Below are 23563 nucleotides of genomic sequence, written 5' to 3' on the forward strand. Positions count from 1 at the left end.
CTGCCCCCATCCACAGAGGTGCATGGTTTCACTTCTGAGTCAGTACTCCTGCCTGGGCCAAACTGGGGGCGAGCCAACTGCCAGCTACTGTAGATATACTGACTACATGGTTAAGTACTTCATACAGCCTCACTTAAAAAAAAATCAAACTATCCCTTTAAATCTGCATAAATCCTGCATAGAATAATTAACCAAAAGGGCCACAACTGAACTGATCTCTCATGTCATCAATTCAATTCTATGCAGAATTTCTTCGGGGAAGGCGGGTTGTTTCTTTTGAGTGAACGCATGTCAGGTTTCATTTTACCTACAGCGTCACACAATGAGTTTGGTCCGTGCCAAGGGGGAGCTGTTCCCTGTTGCTCTTGTGCAATAAACCCACTGGCTGTAGGGTACCAGTAATACTAACCTGCTAAAGAGGGCTGCTTTTTATGAAATGAGCCTCACGATACTGTATGTATTTATATATTTATTTTAAATAAAATCTTTAACTAATCAGGTGTTTTCCCTCTGGCAACAAGCCCCAATGATGCTGCTAAAAATGAATCAGTCCCTGTTAGGTTGGGCATATTTGGTCTAATTTTTACAAGACGTTAAATTATCGATGTACAAAGCTAACTATTAAGTGTGCTATAAATATATATATAGATATATATATTCATGCAATATTGAATTTTAAATGCGTCTCAAAGGAAAATGTCTGAATGTGTTTACAAAATTTATCTAACCATGACGTCAAAAAACTGCATATTAACACTTTAAATTGCCCTGTTCTTGTTGCACTTTGTATAAATCTGATATTTTTATGTTCTGTTTACTAATGTTTGCACTTCCTTTTACATTCGATCTTCTGGATTTAGGGTAATACAGTTTAATTAAATGTTTTTTGGGAGATTTCACGCTTATACACGGCATAATGTAGCACCGTTTGTTATATTTGACTTTTCTTTAAAAGACCGTCACCATGGCACATTTCACAAAATCTTGACACTTTTGTAACTGTGATGGACTGAATGAGTGAAACATTTTAATAAAACACACTGAATTAAATATAATTTCTTCCTGAGTGTTTAATGTTGACAATTAAATATACACTGCCTGAATTTTACACTTTTCTATACATGAAATCACAATTTTTAGTCATGCAAACTGGAATAAACATGCCCAAATCAGTGTGCAACAAGCTGTGATAAAATGATCAGAAACATGTTGCCATCTAGTGGTAGTATTTTAATTTTTTTTTTTTTTTTTTTTTTTGTATTATCCTTACAAGATGGAGAACATACAGGTACAGATATGAGGGCGCCCTCCGTATTGTGCATCAAGAAATTTAGGTCATACAGTATATCACTTGTAATGATTTAATGTAACACAAACCTGTGGATTGTAGCAATATTTTCATTCATGACTATATCTCAAAATATGGTGTTTTTTGTGTTTCTGGAAAAGCCAACCTATTTCATGTATGTATGACTTTTTTTGAGGTGGTCATTTTTGGACATCCCAAAATATGGTGTTTTTCTGTCATTTCTGGACATATTATGTTCTAAAATGTAACAACAGACTATAATTGACCCAGTTTTTAAAATTTGAATAATTTTGCCCGAAATCAACATGACTATAGCATGTCGAAATTTTGGGGGAAAAAGTCATAACATTTTTAGATGCCCCGATACTCTTTGTTCATTTGGAAAAGTTATCAAATATTTCTTGTACATTTAAATGTTTCACTGAAGCCCAAGAAACCTAAAATGGGAAGATTTCTGAATGGAGTTTGGTGTGAAGTTGGTGAAAATGATGCGGCAGGCAGGAAACTAATGAAAAAATATGGTTCTTTGATCAACAATATGACTTAATTTATATTAAAAAAAAAAAAGTCTTATATATATAAAAAATAAGTTATTCTTCCGGTTTGTTTTAGCCTTCAGTTACTTAGGGACAGGGGAAGTAATATGTCTTATTGTCCTCGTCATATTCAAAGTCCTCGATCTCTATTTCGTCGTGAAACACCGACATTTTCTCCGTTAACTAAGAAAATCTACAGTAAATAGCAGTCAGACCTACATCCATTACAGCGTGTTTGTGTGTTGTGATGACGTCAAATGACGCAATCCTTCTGTTTAAAGCAGAGCCGCTGATAGAGTTGGTCTGTAATAGCAAACATATAGGGAAAGGAAAATTACGCCAAGAGGAACATTTGTATGGTCTTCCTCTTTTTCTGACATTAGCATGGCTCCTTCCACATAAATTTGCTAACTCAGATAAAATTAAAGAAGTTCAATATGAAATTATACATAACATTTACCCCAATAACAAATGTCTGTCAAAATGTGTCAATATTAGAGCATAATATGGCCAGGCATGACAGAAAAACACAATATTTTGAGTTATCCAAAATTTGAAAAAAAGGTCATACTATATGTGGCAGTAGGTCACCAGGAAGCAGCAGAGACCAATCAGAGGAGACAGGAGCTGGAGGAGAGGCTGATTAACAGCAGGTGTGACTATCTCACTCACTTTCTGGAAATCCTTTGTCTGCACACATGGCTGTGACTGGTGACTCTCTGTTCTGTGTGGTAAGGTGGACTTTTGGGGTTTTTAGCATTATTTTAGAATCAGAATAGCATTTTAATTGTTAGGGGTGCATGCACACTGAGGTATTTGAGTTTTCATGATTTTAATTATGGGTTTGTCATTTGTTTGTAGGACTGAAACACTCGTACTATATGTCTTACAAACTAACAGTGCTTTGTTTGTTTTTAGGCATAGCACTGACTGCTGTTTATTTTATATTTTAGCCATATTGATTTTATTGTTTTTATTATTTTAGATTTGAGCTGTTTAGTTTTAGGATTTTAACATTCTGTCTTCTGTTCCTAGTATTGCGGCTGGTGGGAACCATTCAACGGTGTGGCTGAAATGCTGGGAGTTCACTTTAGATGGTGCTATGGTTTGTGGTTGCACATTGAATTAGTGTGGTGTTTTTATTTGAAGTGTTGGGTTTATATTTCTTTTGAATATCTAGTATACTCCCAGTGTCCTAGGCAGTGGATGGTTGGTTTCCCAGCCGTGATATGACTGTCTGTCCTCTTGTCTTTTCTTGACTGTGTTTTTTAGAGTTTTAAATATTGTAAAATAAATGGCATGTGTTTGACCCACACTGACTGTTGTGGCCTCCTTAATTGAAGCCCCTGTGCGTGTTAAATCAATCCATAAGGTTACATATAGCATGTCGATTTTGGTCAAATTTCAAAATGCCTAAAACTGCTAAAAAATGGGTCAATTATAGTCTGTTGATACATATTAGAGCATAATATGTCCAGAAATTACAGAAAAACACCATATTTTGGGATGTCCAAAAAATGACCCCCTCAAAAAAAGTCATACTATGTATGTCGAAATTCTTTGGGAAAAAGCCTTAAAAATGTTAAATGCCCCGATACTCTCAAAATAGTCTTATTATAGTCTGTTGATGCACGTAGTTGGGTGGCTTTTCCAGAAATGACAGAAAAACACAACATTTTGAGTTGTCCAAAATTTGAAAAAAAAGTCATACTATAGCATGTCGATTTTGGTCAAAATTGGTCAAATTTTAAAATGCCTAAAACGGCTAAAAATGTGTGAATATCAGATAGTAAGCTAGCTTCAGGCTCTTCCAAGCTAGGCTAGCTAGCATCATCTTTCGTTGGCCCATTCCATGGCTATTTGAAAAAATCTAAAGGTATATCAACTATAAGATCAGAGAAAAACAAGCAGTGTTTGGCCCCTCCCCTATTTTGGCCGGTGTCTTATCTCATTCAAACCTTTGAATCTGGGGAAATATTCCTAGTGGGTGGGAGAGCAATCTATCTCTGCATCATACCAACTGGAAGTCCCACAAAATGAATTGTGGTTGCAGGTACTGCTTGCCAGACTATAATGTATGTCCTAAGGCGTGTTTCCACGGAGTACTTTTTGGAAAGTGGCTGAGTGTTTTGGCTTCACCCACTAGTTAGTTCCCCTTGGCCTCTGTTCCCATACATACTTTTGTAGCGGCTAACCAGCGGTGTTGGCAATTCAGCAGCTTTGTCGCTATATTTAGCGACTATTCAGAAACATCTAGAGACTCTTTAAAAAGAAAAAGCAACTACAGACAAGTCTATCGACTTTTCTGGTGTTATTGGAGACTTTTGGAGATTCCTTCTTTCTCAATGAGTAGCAGGTGCCGTCCCAAAGCACTCACAAGCGGCCCAGTCCTCCCGCAGCGGTCTCTCCTAGCTGCAGTCAGAGCAGGAGCTGTTAACCCCTCAGCGTCCAGTTTGCACCAGTCTGCAAATGAATCGCACATGCGCGAAATCGCTTCCTAAACCATTTCCAATCAGCCTCGACTAGCCAGTAAACTGGTAAAGTTCTCTCCCAAGCCACACCCATAGCAGCTCACTAGAGGGAAAAGTACCCAATGGAAACGCGCCTTTAGATGTACATTAAGATTAAGATTCACTTATTAGTCCCACAATGGGGAAATTCACACTCTGCATTTTAACCCATCCTCATACACTAGTGAACACACCATGCTTTAGGATCAGTGAGCAGCACATTTCTGTGTGCCCAGGGAGCTGTGTGCCTTGCTCAAGAGCACTTCAGTCCTGTCAGTCCTGGGATTTGGCGATCCTTTCAGTTACAATCCTGATTCCTAACCTCTAGGCCATGGACTGTCACAGACCTATAATCTACTTCGCATATATTTTTTTTTTTCTAAATGAGGGCAAAATGCTCACTCAAGTCTTATTTTCTCTGTTTTCTAGGCATCAGACAAGGAGCTACAGTGGGTGATCCGGCTCTACATAGTGGTTGCAGGACTTGTGGGAACTTCCCTCACCTACCTGGACAACAGCATCATGGTGTTCTGGATCCTGGGCTCAGATCTCACATACACCATTTTATTTCCCCAACTGATCTGCGTCCTCTTCATTAGGGTTTCCAATGGTTACGGGGCGATCGCAGGCTACCTTGTTGCGGTGGTGATGAGGCTGTTGTGTGGAGAGCCGTTGTTCGGCCTCCCTGTGATCCTGCAGTTCCCAGGATGCATTTTAAAGGATGGTGTTTACATTCAGCGCTGGCCTGTCAAAACCATTTGCATGCTGTCTGCTCTGGTCTCCATTCCCATGGTCTCGTATGTGGCCTCACTCCTGTTTAACAAGGGGATCCTTCCTGAGAGGCTGGACGTGTTCAAGGTGAAATCACAGGAAGCACCAGCAGATGGAGCCAGAGAAGGTGATGAAACGGATGAAAATGATAAATTTGCCTCTGAACCAATGCTGGATACAAAATGTTAAATTATTTTTATATGTAATTCCTCATATAATTGTTGAGTTATTGCGACAGGCTGGTGTTCTTGCTTCTATTTCTGGATCATTAAGGCCTCTTCCACATGTACAAATAAGGCAAAACTTCAAAATATTGCTGGTCCTCACCATTCTTACAGGAATTCTTACATGTTTACAGATAAGTGTAAAGTTATTCTTCCTCTAAATTGAGGAAAAGAGGCACCAGAATGCACTAGACTTCATCAAATCTCAGTGTGGTAACTCTCTGAGTACGCTAAATTACCAGCTAATCCTAAAATGGGCAGAGGTGGAGCACGGTGAGGCTGACGTGGGCTATATTTGGGCTGTTTTTTGTAATTTTTTAATTTTTGTGTTTCTTGTGTTTTTTGTGTGTTTTTTGTTTAAAAAAAAAAGTTTTTTGTATGTTTTATTTTTCGTAATTTTCGTGTTTTTTGTGTTTCAAAATGTTGATACAGTAAATCAAAATTAAAAAATAATCAGGTGAGGTTGTGATGAAAAAGATAAGAGCATGGCATGGTAATCATTATTTAAGTTACATATACAGGCAGAATGAAAAAGAGTCAAAAAACAACAAAATAGCCCCAAATTCCAAAGGGTTAATCACATGCAGCTAAAGTTTGATAAGCTGGCGTTAGATTTGGCGAGTAGTCTGCTAAGATGAACAAACATGCTTGTTTTATTGGCAGGTGCTGTGTCATTGGACTCTAGTGGTTTTTTGTAGTTCTGTGTTTATGTACACAAAACAATGTTTGTTTAGCTTAGCAAGATACTAGCCAAAGTTTGTAAATTTGTAAATGCTTCTTTGTCAGTCAGAACGGCTGGAGAACAACACCACTTCCGTTGCCAGAATGCACGCACAAACGTTCTACGTCATCATTGTGTACAAACAGTAAAAGGGTCTATTATATAATTTAAGTTACATAATTATATTTGGTGTACTCTGGTGACCTCGGTTGACTTTTGATATTTAGGATTTTTTTACTGTGGTTTGAAACAAAATGTTTGTTTTGTGTGGTTATTGCTTTTATTTAATTCCCTTTGGGTATGTTCAAGTTTACAATGTCTGCAATGTCCATCAGTGTCTTGGATTAAAGCTAAATGTGCATTCTTCAGAGGACACTTGAATTTCCATTTTTTATACAAAAAGGGCAGAAAGCTGACTTGAATGAAGACAAGGTAACTACTTGTAAGAATTCTGTCATTTTAAATGTTTCATATCTTGTTGCATTTCTTGGTTTTATTGCCTCTGCATGTAGAAGATGGAGAAAAACACTCAAAATGGACAGATGGAAGTTTCTTTTTTGGCTAACCGGAGGGTCAACTTGGCAGTGGGAGTCTTCACAATGACGGGTGAGTTTTGGTCGAGCAGATAAGTTAAAAACGTTATGTCTAAAACTATGATTCTTAACAATACTCTTCATATTATGCAGCCACATGGGTCGGAGGTGCCTTCATCATTGGAGTTGCAGAGACGGTTTATGACCCCACAAAAGGACTAATCTTTTTCCTCTGCAAATGTCAGTTTCCTTCATTATCGGTAAGACCTTCTTAATCATATGAAAAATCATAAGTTCTTCTCCAAAAAAGGACAAGGAATCACAGCCAAGAATGAAACAAAAATACAGTGGCAAGAAAAAGCAAAATGAATTTTTTTAGACATATGTTAGACATATTGAGGAAAAATGTGGGTGTGGCTAGCAGTTTACTTTAAACTCAAAAAGTTGACTTTATTCTAGACATTTCTACTATTTTGTTCACATTTCGACTTCTTTCCCGACATTGTATTTCTACTATTATTCATGTCATTTTTGCTTTTTTCTTGAAGTCCAAAAATATATATTTTTTCCTCATTACTTTTATCTCCTACCTGGCCCTAATATAATTACTGTTATTTGGATAACATGGATAACAGTTTTTCAAAAATTGTCTGTATCAAATGGGCTACAATGAAATCCTCTGGGGTAATTCATCTTCAACGACATTTGAAAACCACAAAAGGACTAATCTGGGCTCTTTTTCCTCTGCAAATTATTGGTAAGATCTTCTTAATCATATGAAAAATCACAAGTTATTCTACAAAAAAAGGGCAAGGAAACACAACCAAGAACGAGACAAAAATACTGTGGGAAAGAAAAGGCAAGATTTTCAGTTTCTGAACCTTGACAAATAAATAACAAAGTTATTCAGTATTATTGTTGCCCGTTTTTTTTTTTTTTAAGGTGGACTGTTCTTTGCGAAGCCAATGCGGACTATGATGGATCCATTCCAGAGAAAGTACGGAAAAACCCTGACTGCTCTTCTTGCCATTGTTCCATTTATCAGTGAAATGATGTGGGTGCCAGTCACACTGACTTCTCTGGGTAATAAAAAAAAAAAAAAGCTAATTTGTACATTTTCCTCCAGAAGTTTTATACAAATGTGATAAGAATTTAGATGTTTATAGTGACATCACTCAAACAGCATCCAACCACACATATCAGGCCTCCTGGCTTGGTCGCCTTGAATCTGATGAAGTGTGGAAATGGGTGGATAACTTCCTAGCCATGATAAGATAAACATTTGCATATTCACAAATATATAGAACATTATATAACTGTTCTTGAGGCTATAATGCTTTATTTGTGATTTAGTGGCTGGGTTGCTCAGTGATTTCTCTATTATCTAAGACAGTAGTTCTGAACCTTTTTAAGTCGCAACCCCCAATTTAATATGCATGTTGTGCGCGACTCACACGCACAGTTTAGATCATGCAAAACAAAAAAAGACCAAAAAAAGAAACAAAATGACCAAAAAAGACACAAATTGACCACAAAATGACCAAAAAGCCACAAAATTACCAAAAAAGACAAAAGTACCAAAAAAGACACAAAATTACCCCAAATTACCAAAAAAAGACACAATCACCAAAAAAAGACACAAAATGACCTAAAAAGGACACAAATTGACCACAAATTGACCACAAAATGATCAAAAAAAGACCAAAAAAGATACAAAATGACACAAAATGACCCAAAAAAGACACAAAATGACCAAAAAGACACACTATCACCAAAAAAGATACAAAATGACCCAAAAAAGACACACAATGACCAAAAAAGACACAAAATCACTAAAAGACACAAAATCACCAAAAAAAGACACAAAATCACAAAAAAAGACACAATCACTAAAAAAGACACAATATTACCAAAAAGAAACAAAATGACCCAAAAAAGAAACAAAATGACCCAAAAAAGACACAAAATGACCCAAAAAAGACACAAAATTACCAAAAAAAGGAACAAAATTACCATTTTGTATTAATTTATGTAGTACTCGCACTTTTCTTTGCTCTGTCTTTTACAGGGTGTCGTGCTGTGGTCCTGCTCGGTATCACTCCTGCTGGTCTCACTGCTGTGGATCTGGTTTGGCCCCAGATGGGAACGCTCCTTGCCTGGTCCACTCTACACTCACCATCACTACTGGACAATGGTGGAGCTTCATCACCTGCTACTGCCCCTCCCAGAACTGCTGCTCCTCTCTCTGTTACCAATTTTCTGTTACCACAAAATGATCAAAAAAAGACACAAAATCACAAAAAAAAGACAGTCACTAAAAATAGACACAAATACATATACTTCAAAGCATCTGAAAATGTAAAAACTCTCCCACGTATGTGAAAGCACTTTGAAACACAGTTTTAAAGGTGCAATATAAATAAAAGTAATTTTTAATAGATAATGAACTAAATATGACTCTTAAGTGTTCTCAGTACATGCCAAAAACTAGTAGAAAAAGGTGGGAAAAAATACATAGAGTTTATACCTTTCTTGTAGGCCTTGTAATGCGATTTTATCACTAAAGGCTCAATCGTAGCAAAACTAAACCATCTTAATAGCATCCTAGATAAGATCTAGAAAAATCTAGAAATCTAGAATTTTCTAGATCCTTTATAGAGCTTTTTCTAGATTTTTTTCTAGATCCTTTTCTAGATTTTTCTAGATTTTTTTCTAGATCCTTTTCTAGATTTTTCTAGATTTTTCTAGATCCTTTTCTAGATTTTTCTAGATCCTTTTCTAGATTTTTCTAGATCCTTTTCTAGATTTTTCTAGATTTTTTTCTAGATTTTTCTAGATTTTTCTAGATTTTTTTCTAGATCCTTTTCTAGATTTTTCTAGATCCTTTTCTAGATTTTTCTAGATTTTTTTCTAGATTTTTTTCTAGATCCTTTTCTAGATTTTTTTTCTAGATCCTTTTCTAGATCCTTTTCTAGATTTTTCTAGATTTTTTTCTAGATTTTTCTAGATTTTTTTCTAGATTTTTTTCTAGATCCTTTTCTAGATTTTTCTAGATTTTTTTCTAGATTTTTCTAGATTTTTTTCTAGATTTTTTTCTAGATCCTTTTCTAGATTTTTCTAGATTTTTTTCTAGATCCTTTTCTAGATTTTTCTAGATTTTTCTAGATCCTTTTCTAGATTTTTCTAGATCCTTTTCTAGATTTTTCTAGATTTTTTTCTAGATTTTTCTAGATTTTTCTAGATTTTTTTCTAGATCCTTTTCTAGATTTTTCTAGATCCTTTTCTAGATTTTTCTAGATTTTTTTCTAGATTTTTTTCTAGATCCTTTTCTAGATTTTTTTTCTAGATCCTTTTCTAGATCCTTTTCTAGATTTTTCTAGATTTTTTTCTAGATTTTTCTAGATTTTTTTCTAGATTTTTTTCTAGATCCTTTTCTAGATTTTTCTAGATTTTTTTCTAGATTTTTCTAGATTTTTTTCTAGATTTTTTTCTAGATTTTTTTCTAGATTTTTTTCTAGATCCTTTTCTAGATTTTTTTCTAGATTTTTCTAGATTTTTTTCTAGATCCTTTTCTAGATTTTTTTCTAGATTTTTTTCTAGATCTTTTTCTAGATTTTTTTCTAGATTTTTTTCTAGATCCTTTTCTAGATTTTTTTCTAGATCCTTTTCTAGATCCTTTTCTAGATCCTTTTCTAGATTTTTTTCTAGATCCTTTTCTAGATCCTTTTCTAGATTTTTTTCTAGATTTTTTTCTAGATTTTTCTAGATTTTTTTCTAGATTTTTTTCTAGATCCTTTTCTAGATTTTTTTCTAGATTTTTTTCTAGATCCTTTTCTAGATCCTTTTCTAGATTTTTCTAGATTTTTTTCTAGATTTTTTTCTAGATCCTTTTCTAGATTTTTTTCTAGATTTTTTTCTAGATCCTTTTCTAGATTTTTTTCTAGATCCTTTTCTAGATTTTTTTCTAGATCCTTTTCTAGATCCTTTTCTAGATTTTTCTAGATTTTTTTCTAGATTTTTCTAGATTTTTTTCTAGATTTTTCTAGATTTTTTTCTAGATCCTTTTCTAGATCCTTTTCTAGATTTTTTTCTAGATCCTTTTCTAGATTTTTCTAGATTTTTTTCTAGATCCTTTTCTAGATCCTTTTCTAGATTTTTCTAGATTTTTTTCTAGATTTTTTTCTAGATTTTTCTAGATTTTTTTCTAGATCCTTTTCTAGATTTTTTTCTAGATCCTTTTCTAGATTTTTCTAGATTTTTTTCTAGATCCTTTTCTAGATCCTTTTCTAGATTTTTCTAGATTTTTTTCTAGATTTTTTTCTAGATTTTTTTCTAGATCCTTTTCTAGATTTTTCTAGATTTTTTTCTAGATTTTTTTCTAGACCCTTTTCTAGATTTTTCTAGATTTTTTTCTAGATCCTTTTCTAGACCCTTTTCTAGATTTTTCTAGATTTTTTTCTAGATCCTTTTCTAGATTTTTTTAGATTTTTTTCTAGATCCTTTTCTAGATTTTTCTAGATTTTTTTCTAGAGCTTTTCTAGAATTTTCTAGATCCTTTTTAGAGCTTTTTCTAGATGATCTAGACAAATCTAGAAAAGGATTTAGAAAAAGGATCTAGAAGAGGATCTAGAAAAAGGATCTGAAAAAAGATCTAGAAAAATCTAGAAAAGGATCTAGAAAAAGGATCTAGGAAATGAGCTAGAAAGGGGATCTAGAAAATGATCTAGAAAAAGGATCTGAAAAAAATCTAGAAAAGGATCTAGAAAAATCTAGAAAAGGGATCTAGAAAAGGATCTAGAAAAAGCTCTTAAAAACTCTTTCTCTAGATTTTTCTAGATCCTTTTTCAAGCTTTTTCTAGAAAAGGATCTAGAAAAATCTAGAAAATTATCTAGACTTGTGTAGTGGAAATTTTCTCTGCTGCTGGTGAAGAATGAAATAGAGAACTTCTGCCGGCCGACAAATGTTTTATTTCTTTGCAAAGAAAGGTCATTCAACACATGAGTGGTCAAAATGGAGAAAGACCCTGAATGAAGGAGAGGCAGCCCAATTTATACTTGGAGAACGCCCACTAGGGTGTGGGACACACAATATACAACATAAAGAGGACCTTGCTAGGTGTGAGAGTTTCGTCTGGACATCCCGTTTGAAATACTAAGGGGACCTTTTCAGGTGTAAAATCTCATCTGCATATCAAATTTGAGACACAAAGGGGAAACTTAAAGTATTGGCAGGAAAGGGGGAGGGGAGTCTTGCATTTGAGACGGGCTGAGATGAAAATCACTATTACACTTGCATCTAGCAGCTTCTTCTGATGTCTTCTTATGTTCTGAATGTTATCGGTCGTCTTGGGTATAAAACGTTCAATGTCTGGGTTTAAACTCTCCATATTAACTGAACCCCAGTTCCAGAAAGGTTGGGATGTTGGCTAAAATTGACATTTATACAAAGACTTTTTATTTAACTTCTTAACACTGGATTGGTATAATTATGCACTTTTTGATGAGGAAAGAACTGTCTTGATTCTTATAGCGAATTTCAATTTGTATCTTGACTCAGACTTGGGAAAAAGAAAAGCACCCAAACAGCAAGAATGATTAGAAACATACATCTGAGTTGAGACACAAATTGAAATTCGTTATAAGAATCAAGACGGTTCTTTCCTCATCAAAAAGTGCATAATTATACCAATCCAGTGTTAAGAAGTTAAATAAAAAGTCTTTGTATAAATGTCAATCTAAGCCAACATCCCAACCTTTCTGGAACTGGGGTTCAGTTAATATGGAGTTTAAACCCAGACATTGAACGTTTTATACCCAAGAAGACCGATAACATTCAGAACATAAACAATGGTACCACGGTACATGGTTGTAGTGGCACTGTTGTGCATAGTAATAATATCCAGTATAATCCAGTGTTGCCAAGGTCAGACTACACATATTATGGACTCTTACTATAAGCTACTCTAAAATATGGTAAGTAGTATAAATCCTTTGCTATTACCCCAAACCAACTGTCATATTCAAAAGACACAAACAAGATAACTAGGAGCATCCTCTCCTTAGCATTCTGTATCGAGCATTAGTGGAGAGGCAAATGTGTCTTTTTCATTTTGAAAATCAGAGTCTCTGGCACCATCTGCTGGTGCTTCCTGTGATTTCACCTTGAACATGTCCAGCCTCTCAGGAAGGATCCCCTTGTTAAACAGGAGTGAGGCCACATATGATACCATGGGAATGGAGACCAGAGCAGACAGCATGCAAATGGTCTTGACAGGAGAGCGCTGAATGTAAACACCATCTTCTAAAGTGCAGCCTGGGAACTGCAGGATCACAGGGAGGCCGAACAACGGCTCTCCACACAACAGCCTCATCACCATCGCAACAAGGTAGCCTGCGATCGCCCCGTAACCATTGGAAACCCTAATGAAGAGGACGCAGATCAGTTGGGGAAATAAAATGGTGTATGTGAGATCTGAGCCCAGGATCCAGAACACTAAAATGCCGCCATCCAGATATGTGAGGGAAGTTCCCACAAGTCCTGCAACCACTATGGAGAGCCGAATCACCCACTGTAGCTCTTTTTCTGATGCCTGAAAAGAAGAACAATAGTTCAGTAGATATTTACATTGTCAAAGTTCCCTTAAAACATCACAAATCCCCACTTCTACATTGATTTTCTTTCACCTGACTCCTGATGGCCTGGTAGATGTTGGTAGTGAAGATGGTGGTTGCAGACAAGAGGAAAGAGTCAGCGGATGACATCACAGCAGCAGCAACAGCTCCCATGCCAAAAGCAGAAATGTAGGCTGGTGTAAAATGTTGAAGGGTGATGGGCAACACCATGGCCGTCTCCCCTCGCTCATATGGTGAAGGAGATCCATATGAGGTGGAGTTCCAGTCTGTAACCAGAAACAGACAAAAGGTTGTGGTTGCATTCACAAATCTGGAAGTTTAAAGATACAGTGAAACTTGTGCAGTTACCTGTTGAAGCTGCAACAGCTGCAATCAACACAGATGGAAGTCCAGCAATGATGACTCCTCCTGCAGCTATGAAACAGATGATTCTGGCTGTGGATGTGGAGGCTGAGGAGAGTATCCTTTGATGGAAATCCTGAACAGCCATATTGCCCAAAGTCTAGAAAGTGAAAATAAGATGACGCATCAAGAAAGAAAAAGATCTACAAAAATATGCAAAAAGACTAAAAAGAGATGATTAAAGATTAAAGAAAGATGAAAAAAGGACTTAAAATACTGCAGAGACGCAAATAGACATCAGACCTGCAAAAAGACTGCAAAGAAATGCAAAAAGATGACAGAGATGCAAAAAGACTACGAAGACATGCAAAAAGACTTCAAAGAGATGCAAAAAGACAACTGAAATGCAAAAAGACAACTGAAATGCAAAAAGACTATAAAGAAATGCAGAAAGACTACAAAAGGATGCAAAGACTACAAAGAGATACAAAAAGACAACTGAAATGCAAAAATAACACAAATAGATGCAAAAAGACTGCAGAGAGACTTAAATAGACAGAGATGCAAAATGACTGCAAGATGCAAAAAGACTTCAAAGACGTGCAAAAAGACAACTGAAACGCAAAAAGACAAAAAGATGTAAAGACTACAAAGAGATACAAAAAGACTACAAAGAAGTGCAAAACAGCGAAACAAAAACTACAAAAAGACTTATTACAACGGAAAGGGGCAAGAATAAAACAAATCGACACCAAATAACAATAAATAGCCAACTAGATCCAAAATGACCACAATGGGACACAAAACAACTAGAAAGAGAACTAAAAGAGACTCATACAAATGACCAACTAATATGATGGAGTTGGGTGGCTTTTCCAGAAATGACATAAAAACAAAATATTCTGAGTTGTACAAAATTTGAAAACAAGTCATACTATAGAATGTTGATTTTGGTCAAAATTAGTCAAATTTTAAAATGCCTAAAACTGCTGAAAATGGTCTGTTGATACAGACATGACAGAAAAAAAACATTTTGGGATGTCCAAAAATGACCCCCTCAAAAAAAAAAATCATACTATAGCATGTCGAATTTTTTTTGGGAAAAAGTCATAAAAATTTTAAATGCCCCGATACTCTCAAAATAGTCTTATTATCGTTTGTTGATACATGTAGTTGGGTGGCTTTTCCATAAATTTGAAAAAAAAAAAAAGTCATACTATATACTGTTATTCATCTTACCATGACTAGAAAATGATCAGTCCATCTCCAGACGTCTTTAGACTCAAGCTGCCCAAGCCAGGAGGCCTGATATGTGTGGTTGAATGCGGTTTTAGTGATGTCGGTATAAACATCACTTGCAAAAACAAAAGGCACACACAGCCACTGTGAAAAGAGAAGAGGGCTCTTATTTTTGTAGATTTCTGAACTAAATAGGTACAATTATTGTGAGAGAAATCTGTCTTTCATCAGTTGTATTACTGTGTTAAACTCACCAGGCTAAAAAGCACCAATGACAGCTGGACGACATCAGTGTAAGCAACTGAATAGAGACCTCCAAGAACAGTGTAGATGATTGCCACTGCAGCAGAGATCCAGACGCAAACACTAAAGGACAGATCCAAAACCACCCTCATGGTAGCTCCTGTTAAGAAACACATGCATGAACATGATTGGTGTGTAAATCAGACAGAGAAACAGTGCATTTGACTGTGTGTTTGCATATTTGTACCCAAAGAAATCAGTAATCCAGGAACCCAGATGATTTCGGCTATGACGGGAACAATGGCGAGAACAGCAGTCAGAGCTTTTCCATACTTTCTCTGAAATGGATCCATCATACTGATATAATTGTGTTCCCTCATTGGCTTTGCAAAGAACAGTCCACCTTTAAACGGACGAAAGGAGAGAAAGGGTATTAAGTTTAAATTGAAACACCAGATACGATTTTCAGTGCAGTCAGTATTAATCCTGATGTGGGTCATTTGGGGTTCCTCAAGGGTCCATGCTGGGGTCTGGGAAATTTTTGTTTATATTATATTTATTTAAGAAATAGTGTTGCCTTTGGTGATGGCCTGTGCTGTACAAGACTGCATGTCAGTGGAGGAGAGGTTTGGTTTATGACTGCCTTTGAAAGTTAAAAGGTAAAGTTAAAAGTTAAAAAAATAATGCAGAACAGACTTTTCCACTCCTTTCCTTAATCGTTTTGGTTGAATGGTGAACCAAAAAATGGTCTAATCATTTTTTTCCATGACTGTATAATGATCTTGTAATGCATTATGATTATAATGCATTAATGTAGATTTAACAGTATATAAAGGAGTTAAAATAAGCACAGTCTGAACACCTACAGAAGTAAAATACACCATAAATACATAAATAGTAAAACACTGACAAGGAACATTTACTGCACAGTGAATACTTAAGCCGAGATTGCACTTTCAGTACATTTTATAGTATTCTATTATTACTTTTATTTTATAAATTAAACCACATATATTAAGTATATTAAGTTGTTAATATTAGCCCTACCATGATGACAGTAAAACGCTCCTTATATATATGCATCAATAACAGTAATCTAAAAATATATTTGGAATACATATCATAGCACAAGTACTTGATACTTTAAGTACATTTTGATGCTGATACTTACTTATACGATCACTGATACATACTTTTACTCCAGTAAATTTTGAATGCAGAACTTTTACTTGTAGTGGAGTCATTTCACAGTGTGGTAGTAGCATTAGAAGTAAAGGATCTGAATGCTTCTTCCACCACTGTTTAGTTGCAATATTTCCTGTAGTAGGACAGGTTTGTATTTAATTTTACATGGGATCAGTATCATCACCAGCTTCCTATGGTTTAGTTTTCGAGTCTCTTTTTCAATATTGCTTCAGTATCAGTACCTGCCCCATATGTCATTTGGAAATTACATTTTCATATAAAAGAATGGCTGAGATTTAAAGAAGAGTATGGAAAAAATTCTGAAAGTGCAACTCCCACTTACATTTGAAGTCTTATATTTGGGAAAAGAGAACCAGGAGATTACAAGGTCAGGAGAAAAATACATATTTCGAATAATGTTGGTGGCGGCTAAAAAGGCCATCACCAGAAAATGGCTAAAAACAGAAGCACCAAAAATAGAGGATTGGGTAGAGGTAATGCTGGATATATATAGAATGGAGAAGCTGACTTTCTCAACTAGACTAAAAACAGATACTTTTATAATATACTGGAAAAACTGGGTTGATTTTGTGTCTCCATTGAGAGCAGACTTTGTACAGTAAGGGCACTGTGTATTGTAGATTATTGTCCCCCTTGGTTCAGGCTACAAACTTGTTCATGGTTCATATGTTTATTTGATATGTTTACCCTCCAACGGGAGAAAAAGGGACAATGCAAGAGAGGTATGAAAATAAGGAGAGTAGTGGAAAAAGGTTTCATTTTACTTCTACTGTAACTTTACTTGGTAATTTGTGTCAAACTATGTCTCTGCTCCGGGGTGTAGTATACGAATATTCTACTACTGTTGGAAAATTGTACAGCACATGTAAAATGTCGATGGAATGTTGATATGTGGAATCAATAAAAAAGATAATTAAAAAAAAAAAAAAAAAAAAAAAAATTCCATCTATGAGACAAACGGCCAAATATAACATGTTGTTTAGCTCAACAGCTAGAAAAAGCTGCACACCCTGCCAGACTGAAGCTCCACAGCACAACAATACCAAGCTTTATTCTCTGACAGCTCAATAAATTCTCCTTGTTTGAAAAAAAAAAAAAGAATGGCTGAGATTTGTATTCCAGAGTCTTACCGATTACAAAAGAAATAGAGACCTGCAGAGGGACAAGAGCCCAGATTAGACCTTTGCTGGGGTCATACACCGACTCTGCAACACCAATGATGAAAGCACCTCCGACCCAGGTAGCTGCAGCAGGAGGCAAACATACACATAGATGCAGTAATTCATTCAAAGTATCAAAATGAAAGATGTCTCGAAATATTTCAGGGGCCATTATGCATTGTTTATAAGCGTGGGGTCAGTATAATTTAAGGCAATTCAGACATGGATATGTCTTTGTTAGGAATCATTATTTATTGAGTATCATATACAGGTGCATCTCAATAAATTAGAATACGATGGAAAAGTCCATTTCCAGTAGTTCAAGTCAAATAGCCCCAACCAAGTATTTATTGCATGTAGATGGGCATACTTTTCAGAGATCTTTTCAGAGAAATTGGTCTTTTGTAATATTAACATTTTTTTGAGACACTGAATTGTAGGTCTTCATTAAATGTAAGCCATAATTATTATAATTAGAAGAAATTAAAAAAAATAAGGCATTCATTCCACTCTGTATGAAATGAAGTGGAAATAACTCATTATATATATACTTTTTTTGAATTAAATTACTGACATAAATAAACTTTTCTATGATATTCTAATTTATTGAGATGCACCTGTACTGTTCTTAAAAACTACAAAATGTTCATTAAATGTGTAATTATCATCCTCACTAACGGTTTAAGAAAGACTCTTGAAAGTGATCAAAACCATGATATTAGGTCAGATAACCTCACAGATGCATTAAAATAGTACATTCAGGATCATTCACCACCACTCACCTGTCATTGTAAATACTCCCATCCCTAAGCTGACACTCCGGTTGGCCAAAAAGGACACTTCTATCCGACTACTGTGTGTATTTTTCTCCATCTTTTTAGATTTTACAGATGCCCAAATGCCGGTTCCCAACACCAGCAAGTAGAAGACAACCATCATAATCAGACCTGGTATATTGAGAGCCATTGTGAATCTTTCTTTACTGATTCCTCAGCCTGAGTGAGTCCCAGCCTTTTAAATTCTTGCATAAAATGCAGACAGTTTGGCTTGTGGGCAAATTAACTGTTATGGAAATATTAAGGACATGGAAATTGATTGAAGGGGACACAATAGGAACATATTGAAATTAAACATTTGCATCTGTATTCCTCCAGCATTGAATCCTTATGTGACACAGCAAAGGTAAGAACAAGAAGGTTTTGGGAAAAAAATAAAAAATTCTCTTCACCTCTGCTTCTTTCATTTCACCTTCAGGGTGTCTGAATTAAAAAAAAAAGGCACACTGTAGTATGTTGAAAAATTGTTCAATTAAGAGTCTGTTGACACAATCATAGTATCATACATGGGGGGGGGGGGCCATACTCAAATGTAAAAAAAAAAAAAAAAAAAAGATTTCCAAAAATAACACTGTATTTTCATATGTCTGTCAGATTCTAAATCTGATGTTTAGGGAATATACTGGAGTGTGTTGGAGAACCATGGAGAGTCCAGGTTCAAAGTTCAAAAGTAGAGCATTTTTATTTTATTTTAATTTCTTGGTAGCTTTATTTTGCTCTTTTCACACATGTGGTTTAGCTCTGCGAAAGATGGAACAAAGTATTAATATAACATGAAGAATCTCAACAGAAGGAAGTACTTACCTACCTCAGATCCACTACCTCTGATTAGGCTGAAGTGATTCCACCTGAGGGGGCGTGTCCTTCCCAGGCAGGAGCACTTGATCTCATTTTCCCTTCTCAGGTGAAGTCTTGTGATGGATGGGGACAAACCTGTAAAATTGGCCAAATTATATTATGTTGAAACATACAGTATGTGTCTGAGAAAGACTGATAATTATAATTTAAAAAAAATAATACAAACAACCGATCATAGTATGTATGTGAAAAAATGTTTTAAAAAGTACATACTTTAGTATACTTCAAAAATGCTAAAAATGGCCCAATTAGAGTCAGAGAGAGAAAAAACATAGTACAGTATTTGCAAATTTTTTAATTGTTTTCTATTTCACCATATAGCATAATAAATGCAATTTAATAACCTTGGAATATCCTATAAATTGATTAAACCCTTTTATACAGTCTATGATTAAACCATATCTTCCGGATGTGACACCAAATAAGGGGTTAAGTGACGTCGTGGTGACGTCAGTTGTAAACAAGGAAGTGGATTGTGAACAACGTGCTGCTAGCTGCTAACACATACTCGCCAGCTATATAGCTTTTAATTTAGAGCTCTTATGAAGAATATTAGCGATACTTTGAGAGAAGCGTTAAACAACAATACTGTGTTAACGTCAACCAACACTACCTACTAAATGGTGACGAGCTAGGGACACGTACGGGCGGTTAGCGAGGCTAAAACATGTCTACAAGTTATCCTACACCTCTTTACTCTCATGCTGGACGAGGAGACTTCAGAGATGTTTACGAGCCAGCGGAGGACTCTTTCCTCTTGATTGACGCGCTGGAGAAAGACGCAGACAGGCTGCAGCTGATGAGGTCAGAGACAGATCCCCTGGTTTCCTTAACCCTCCTGTTGTCCTCGGGTCAAGGAAGGAAGAAGAGGGAAGGACGCAAAGGGAAGTAAAAAAGGATGGAGGAAAGAAGGAAGGAAAGAAAGAAGGATGGAGGAAGGAAAGAAGAGATGAGGAAAAGGAGAAAGAATGGAAAGGAGAGAGAAAGGAAGGAGGATGGAGGAAAGAAAGGGGAGGAGGAGAAGAAAGGAAGGAAAAAATAAAGGAGGAAGGAGGGAGAAAAGGAGGGAGGCAGGAAGGAAAGAGGGCAGAAAGGAGGGAGGAAGGAAGGAAAGAGGGCAGAAAGGAAGGAGGGAAGGAAAGGGGGCGAGGGAAGAAGGAAGGAGGATAGAGGAAGGGATGGAGGTGGGAGGGATGGAAGAAGGAAGGAAGGAAGGAGGAAAGGAGAGGAAATCAGGAGGAAGGAAAGAAGAGAGAAAGGAAAGGAGATAGCGTTAGGAGGAAAGAAAAGAAGGAGGGAGGGAGGAAAGGAAGGAAAGAAAGAAAGGAGGGGCGAGGGAAGGAATGAAGGAAGGAGGATAGAGGAGGGAGGAAATAAGGAAGGAGGAAAGAAGAGAGGAAGGCAGGAGGAGGGAGGAAAGAAGGAATAGTCAAAAGAGATTGGGTCAATTTGACCCAGAAGGACGACAGGAGGGTTAAATCACCTGGATATGCCATCTGAATGTTTAAATATGGGTGTTTCTGTGCTGTTCTAGCCCGTGTGTGTGTTTGGAGGTGGGCAGTGGCTCAGGTGTGGTGTCGGCTTTTCTGGCATCGGTGGTTGGACCTTCAGCTCTTTATCTGTGAGTTGATTTTTTTTTTCTTCATGTCCAGAAATAAAAATGAGTTTGTTGTGCGTGCATTAGGGTGAAAAAGGCAGTCTGTATATTCTAATCTTATACAGTCATAGAAACATTATTAGACCAGCCTTGTTTTCTTCAATTTCTTGTTCATTTTAATGCCTGGTACAACTAAAGGTACATTTGTTTGGACAAATATAATAACAAAAATAGCTCATAAGTGTTTAACTGGCCATTTTCCATGGTTTTCTTGATAATGATTTAGGTTATTATGAAGAAAACAATGAAAAATGTCTAGATATCAGATCTTAAATTCAACTCTTATGAGCTATTTTTTTTATTATAGATAGATAGATATACTTTATTTATCCCAAGCTGGGAAATTACAGAATATTTGACCAAACAAATCTACCTTTAGTTGTACCAGGCATTAAAATGAACAAGAAACTGAAGAAAAAAAGTGGTCTAATAATGTTTTCCATGACTGTTTGTGCTTGTCTTCAGTTGCACTGATGTGAATCCTGCAGCAGCACAGTGCACAGCAAAGACAGCTTCCTGTAACAATGTCTCACTGCAGCCTGTCCTCACATCACTGGTGAGACTTTTTCATTTTCAGTTATTCACAAAATTGGAAGCCAATATGCCAAGTATAAATCCTGTTATTAAAGTTATTTATGAGTTATAATGATAAACTTAAAAAATGACCAAGTATCTAAATTTTCTCAAAATAACTTAGTATTGGGGAAACATATATTACACATTTCTCAAACTAAAGACTTAATGCCGTAATATTAACTAACAATTTAAGGATACATTAACATATTGACCTATTATTATAACAGTATCAAAATAATTACTTAGTATTTTTTGATTGTCACTGATTATTTAACTTAGTATTTTAAAGAGTTTCAAAGAGTTTTTTTATATATTTATTTTATATACTTTTCTTTAACTATTTTGAGATCCTGTTATCATTTCAAATTGAGTTTTTTTATTATGATTTATTAAGTCAATATTTTTAATTTTAAGTCAGAATTTTGAGATAGTAAGTCATTATTTTGATTGTTTCTCACAAATTTAAATGTGATTAATTTCTCAATAATTTGCTATACTTAAAATTTTCAGATACTGTTATTTATGAGATACAAACTCATTATTTTGCAATAGTAAGCCATAATTTTTTTTTTTCTTTAACTCATGGAATTAGGCTTTCATATGTAAGTGCAATGATTTAAGTTCTAAAGATTTTTTCTCCCATTAGGTGGAAAGTCTTCTGCCCCGTTTAAGTGGGAAAGTGGACGTCCTTCTCTTCAACCCTCCATATGTGGTCACACCTTCAGAAGAGGTGCTGCAGCTCTGTACAAACGGGTTTTCTTCACTTGACAGACGAGGAGCGTTCCTTCAATGTGTGCTTTTCTTCCAGGTCGGCAGCACGGGTATAGAAGCTGCCTGGGCCGGCGGGGAGCGAGGACGAGAGGTCACTGACAGATTCCTGCCTGTGGTGGCACAATTGCTCTCCAGTAAAGGCTTATTCTACCTCATAACCATTGCTGAGAACGATCCAGGTTAGTTTACTGATGATTTTCAATCAGGTGGCAACCTCCGGGTCTGAGCAGGGAGGCAAACCAGGAAGTGCCTTAAGCTGCAGAAGGGACTGCAGAAGTCAATTCATTTCAATACAAAATGAGAAAACTTCTCACTTGATTTATTACCTAAGAGTTTTTTTTTTAGGACAACACTATAGTCTCAATCACTAGTAAAAAATCTTCAAGACAATTTGATGCTAATAGTGTAAATAATGGCCCCCATTTACAAGAAAATAGATTAAGAATCATATGATTTGGGGCGTGGCTACCTTTGATTGAAAGGTCACTAACAAGGTGAGCCGTCATCAGGAGAGAAGAATGCGTATCCACGGTATATATATATAAAAATCAAGTCATCAGGAGAGAAGAATATATATATATATATATATATATATATATATAAATAAATTGAAGGAGGTTTACCGGTTTGGTCTCATAACTTTGACCCTTTCACTGTATTTTCACTTAATGACAGAACGTTTTGTTCATTAAAAATGTCTTGTTCAGCGTTTGGTTGGACTAACAGACACTCCAAGGAGTAAGTAACATACATTTTGTTTTTTGCTAGCCAAAATCAACATCCCAGTTAATGCTAACATGAATTAGCAGCGGCTTCTTTCAGTCAGGTTGAGGTGTAGAGAGGCTGTAGTCAGTGATCAGATCCCTCTCGCTCCTCCACAGTCCAAATATGTTTTGCCCTCCGTATGCGAAACAAGATGGCGACGAGTGTAACGCTGAACTCGATGCATCAAACGGGCAGTCCACAAACCAATGGGTGACTTCACGGTCACGACGTCCATTATTTATAGTCTGTTTTCAATGCGATAAACTTTCTGGATAATCTTTGATTCTTTTCTCAACAGAGGAAATCATCCGTTTGCTGGCCAAATGTGGTTTGACGGGAGAGTCGTGTTTGTCGACGAGAGCTGGAAACGAGAGGCTGTCGGTCCTTCGCTTCCATAGGAGCTGATGGACGTGGAACTGCAACATAAATCCTCTGAAAGGGTTACAGGAATTATGAACTGACTGGAAGACAGGACACAGTATGGACAAGTGTTTGCTGCAGAGGACACCTGTGAGGGATTCATCAGACAATTGGTGTGAAAGCTCTAGACAACAAAAACGGCACAATAAAATATCTTTTTTTTGCAATAAATTGGTTGCTTTAAGGAGTAATGTGCTTCTGATGTACTGGCAAATTTATAAAACATGACAATAAAAGATATTTCACAGAGACT

At 36.0% G+C, this 23563-nt stretch overlaps 3 protein-coding genes across 8 annotated transcripts; 2 read left to right on the plus strand and 1 right to left on the minus strand.

Moving 5' to 3' along the window:
• The first annotated feature begins 2518 nt into the window (after positions 1-2518).
• LOC131963038 (high affinity choline transporter 1-like) lies at positions 2519-9217 on the plus strand. 5 transcript variants are annotated; one of them, XR_009389992.1, is made up of 5 exons: positions 2519-2576; positions 4785-5253; positions 6584-6677; positions 6758-6864; positions 7547-9217. XR_009389992.1 is itself a non-coding variant. In XM_059328172.1 (4 exons), exons 1-3 carry the CDS (start codon positions 2544-2546, stop codon positions 6634-6636), a joined length of 555 nt encoding a protein of 184 aa, XP_059184155.1. In that variant the 5' UTR covers positions 2525-2543; the 3' UTR covers positions 6637-6864; positions 7547-9217. The 5 variants fall into 5 exon arrangements, 3 of the variants coding, with proteins under 3 accessions (XP_059184155.1, XP_059184154.1, XP_059184158.1); XR_009389993.1 differs by having other exon boundaries at positions 6587-6677; XM_059328172.1 differs by having other exon boundaries at positions 2525-2576; positions 6584-6864.
• Positions 9218-12324: 3107 nt separating this feature from the next.
• On the minus strand, positions 12325-19116 carry LOC131963033 (high-affinity choline transporter 1-like). Of its 2 annotated transcripts, none has more exons than XM_059328166.1 (8): positions 18210-18597; positions 17398-17511; positions 15309-15464; positions 15073-15221; positions 14819-14962; positions 13586-13739; positions 13289-13503; positions 12325-13194 (listed from the first exon to the last, which is right to left on the minus strand). In XM_059328166.1, exons 1-8 carry the CDS (start codon positions 18391-18393, stop codon positions 12664-12666), a joined length of 1647 nt encoding a protein of 548 aa, XP_059184149.1. In that variant the 5' UTR covers positions 18394-18597; the 3' UTR covers positions 12325-12663. The 2 variants fall into 2 exon arrangements, with proteins under 2 accessions (XP_059184149.1, XP_059184148.1); XM_059328165.1 differs by lacking the exon at positions 18210-18597 and adding an exon at positions 19072-19116 and having other exon boundaries at positions 12334-13194.
• Positions 19117-19546: 430 nt separating this feature from the next.
• On the plus strand, positions 19547-23550 carry n6amt1 (N-6 adenine-specific DNA methyltransferase 1). The gene is made up of 6 exons (XM_059328170.1): positions 19547-19925; positions 20656-20742; positions 21244-21334; positions 22001-22084; positions 22163-22304; positions 23189-23550. Exons 1-6 carry the CDS (start codon positions 19789-19791, stop codon positions 23293-23295), a joined length of 648 nt encoding a protein of 215 aa, XP_059184153.1. The 5' UTR covers positions 19547-19788; the 3' UTR covers positions 23296-23550.
• The last annotated feature ends 13 nt before the right edge of the window (positions 23551-23563 follow it).

This window comes from Centropristis striata, chromosome 24, assembly GCF_030273125.1.
Source record: "Centropristis striata isolate RG_2023a ecotype Rhode Island chromosome 24, C.striata_1.0, whole genome shotgun sequence".
NCBI lineage: Eukaryota > Metazoa > Chordata > Actinopteri > Perciformes > Serranidae > Centropristis > Centropristis striata.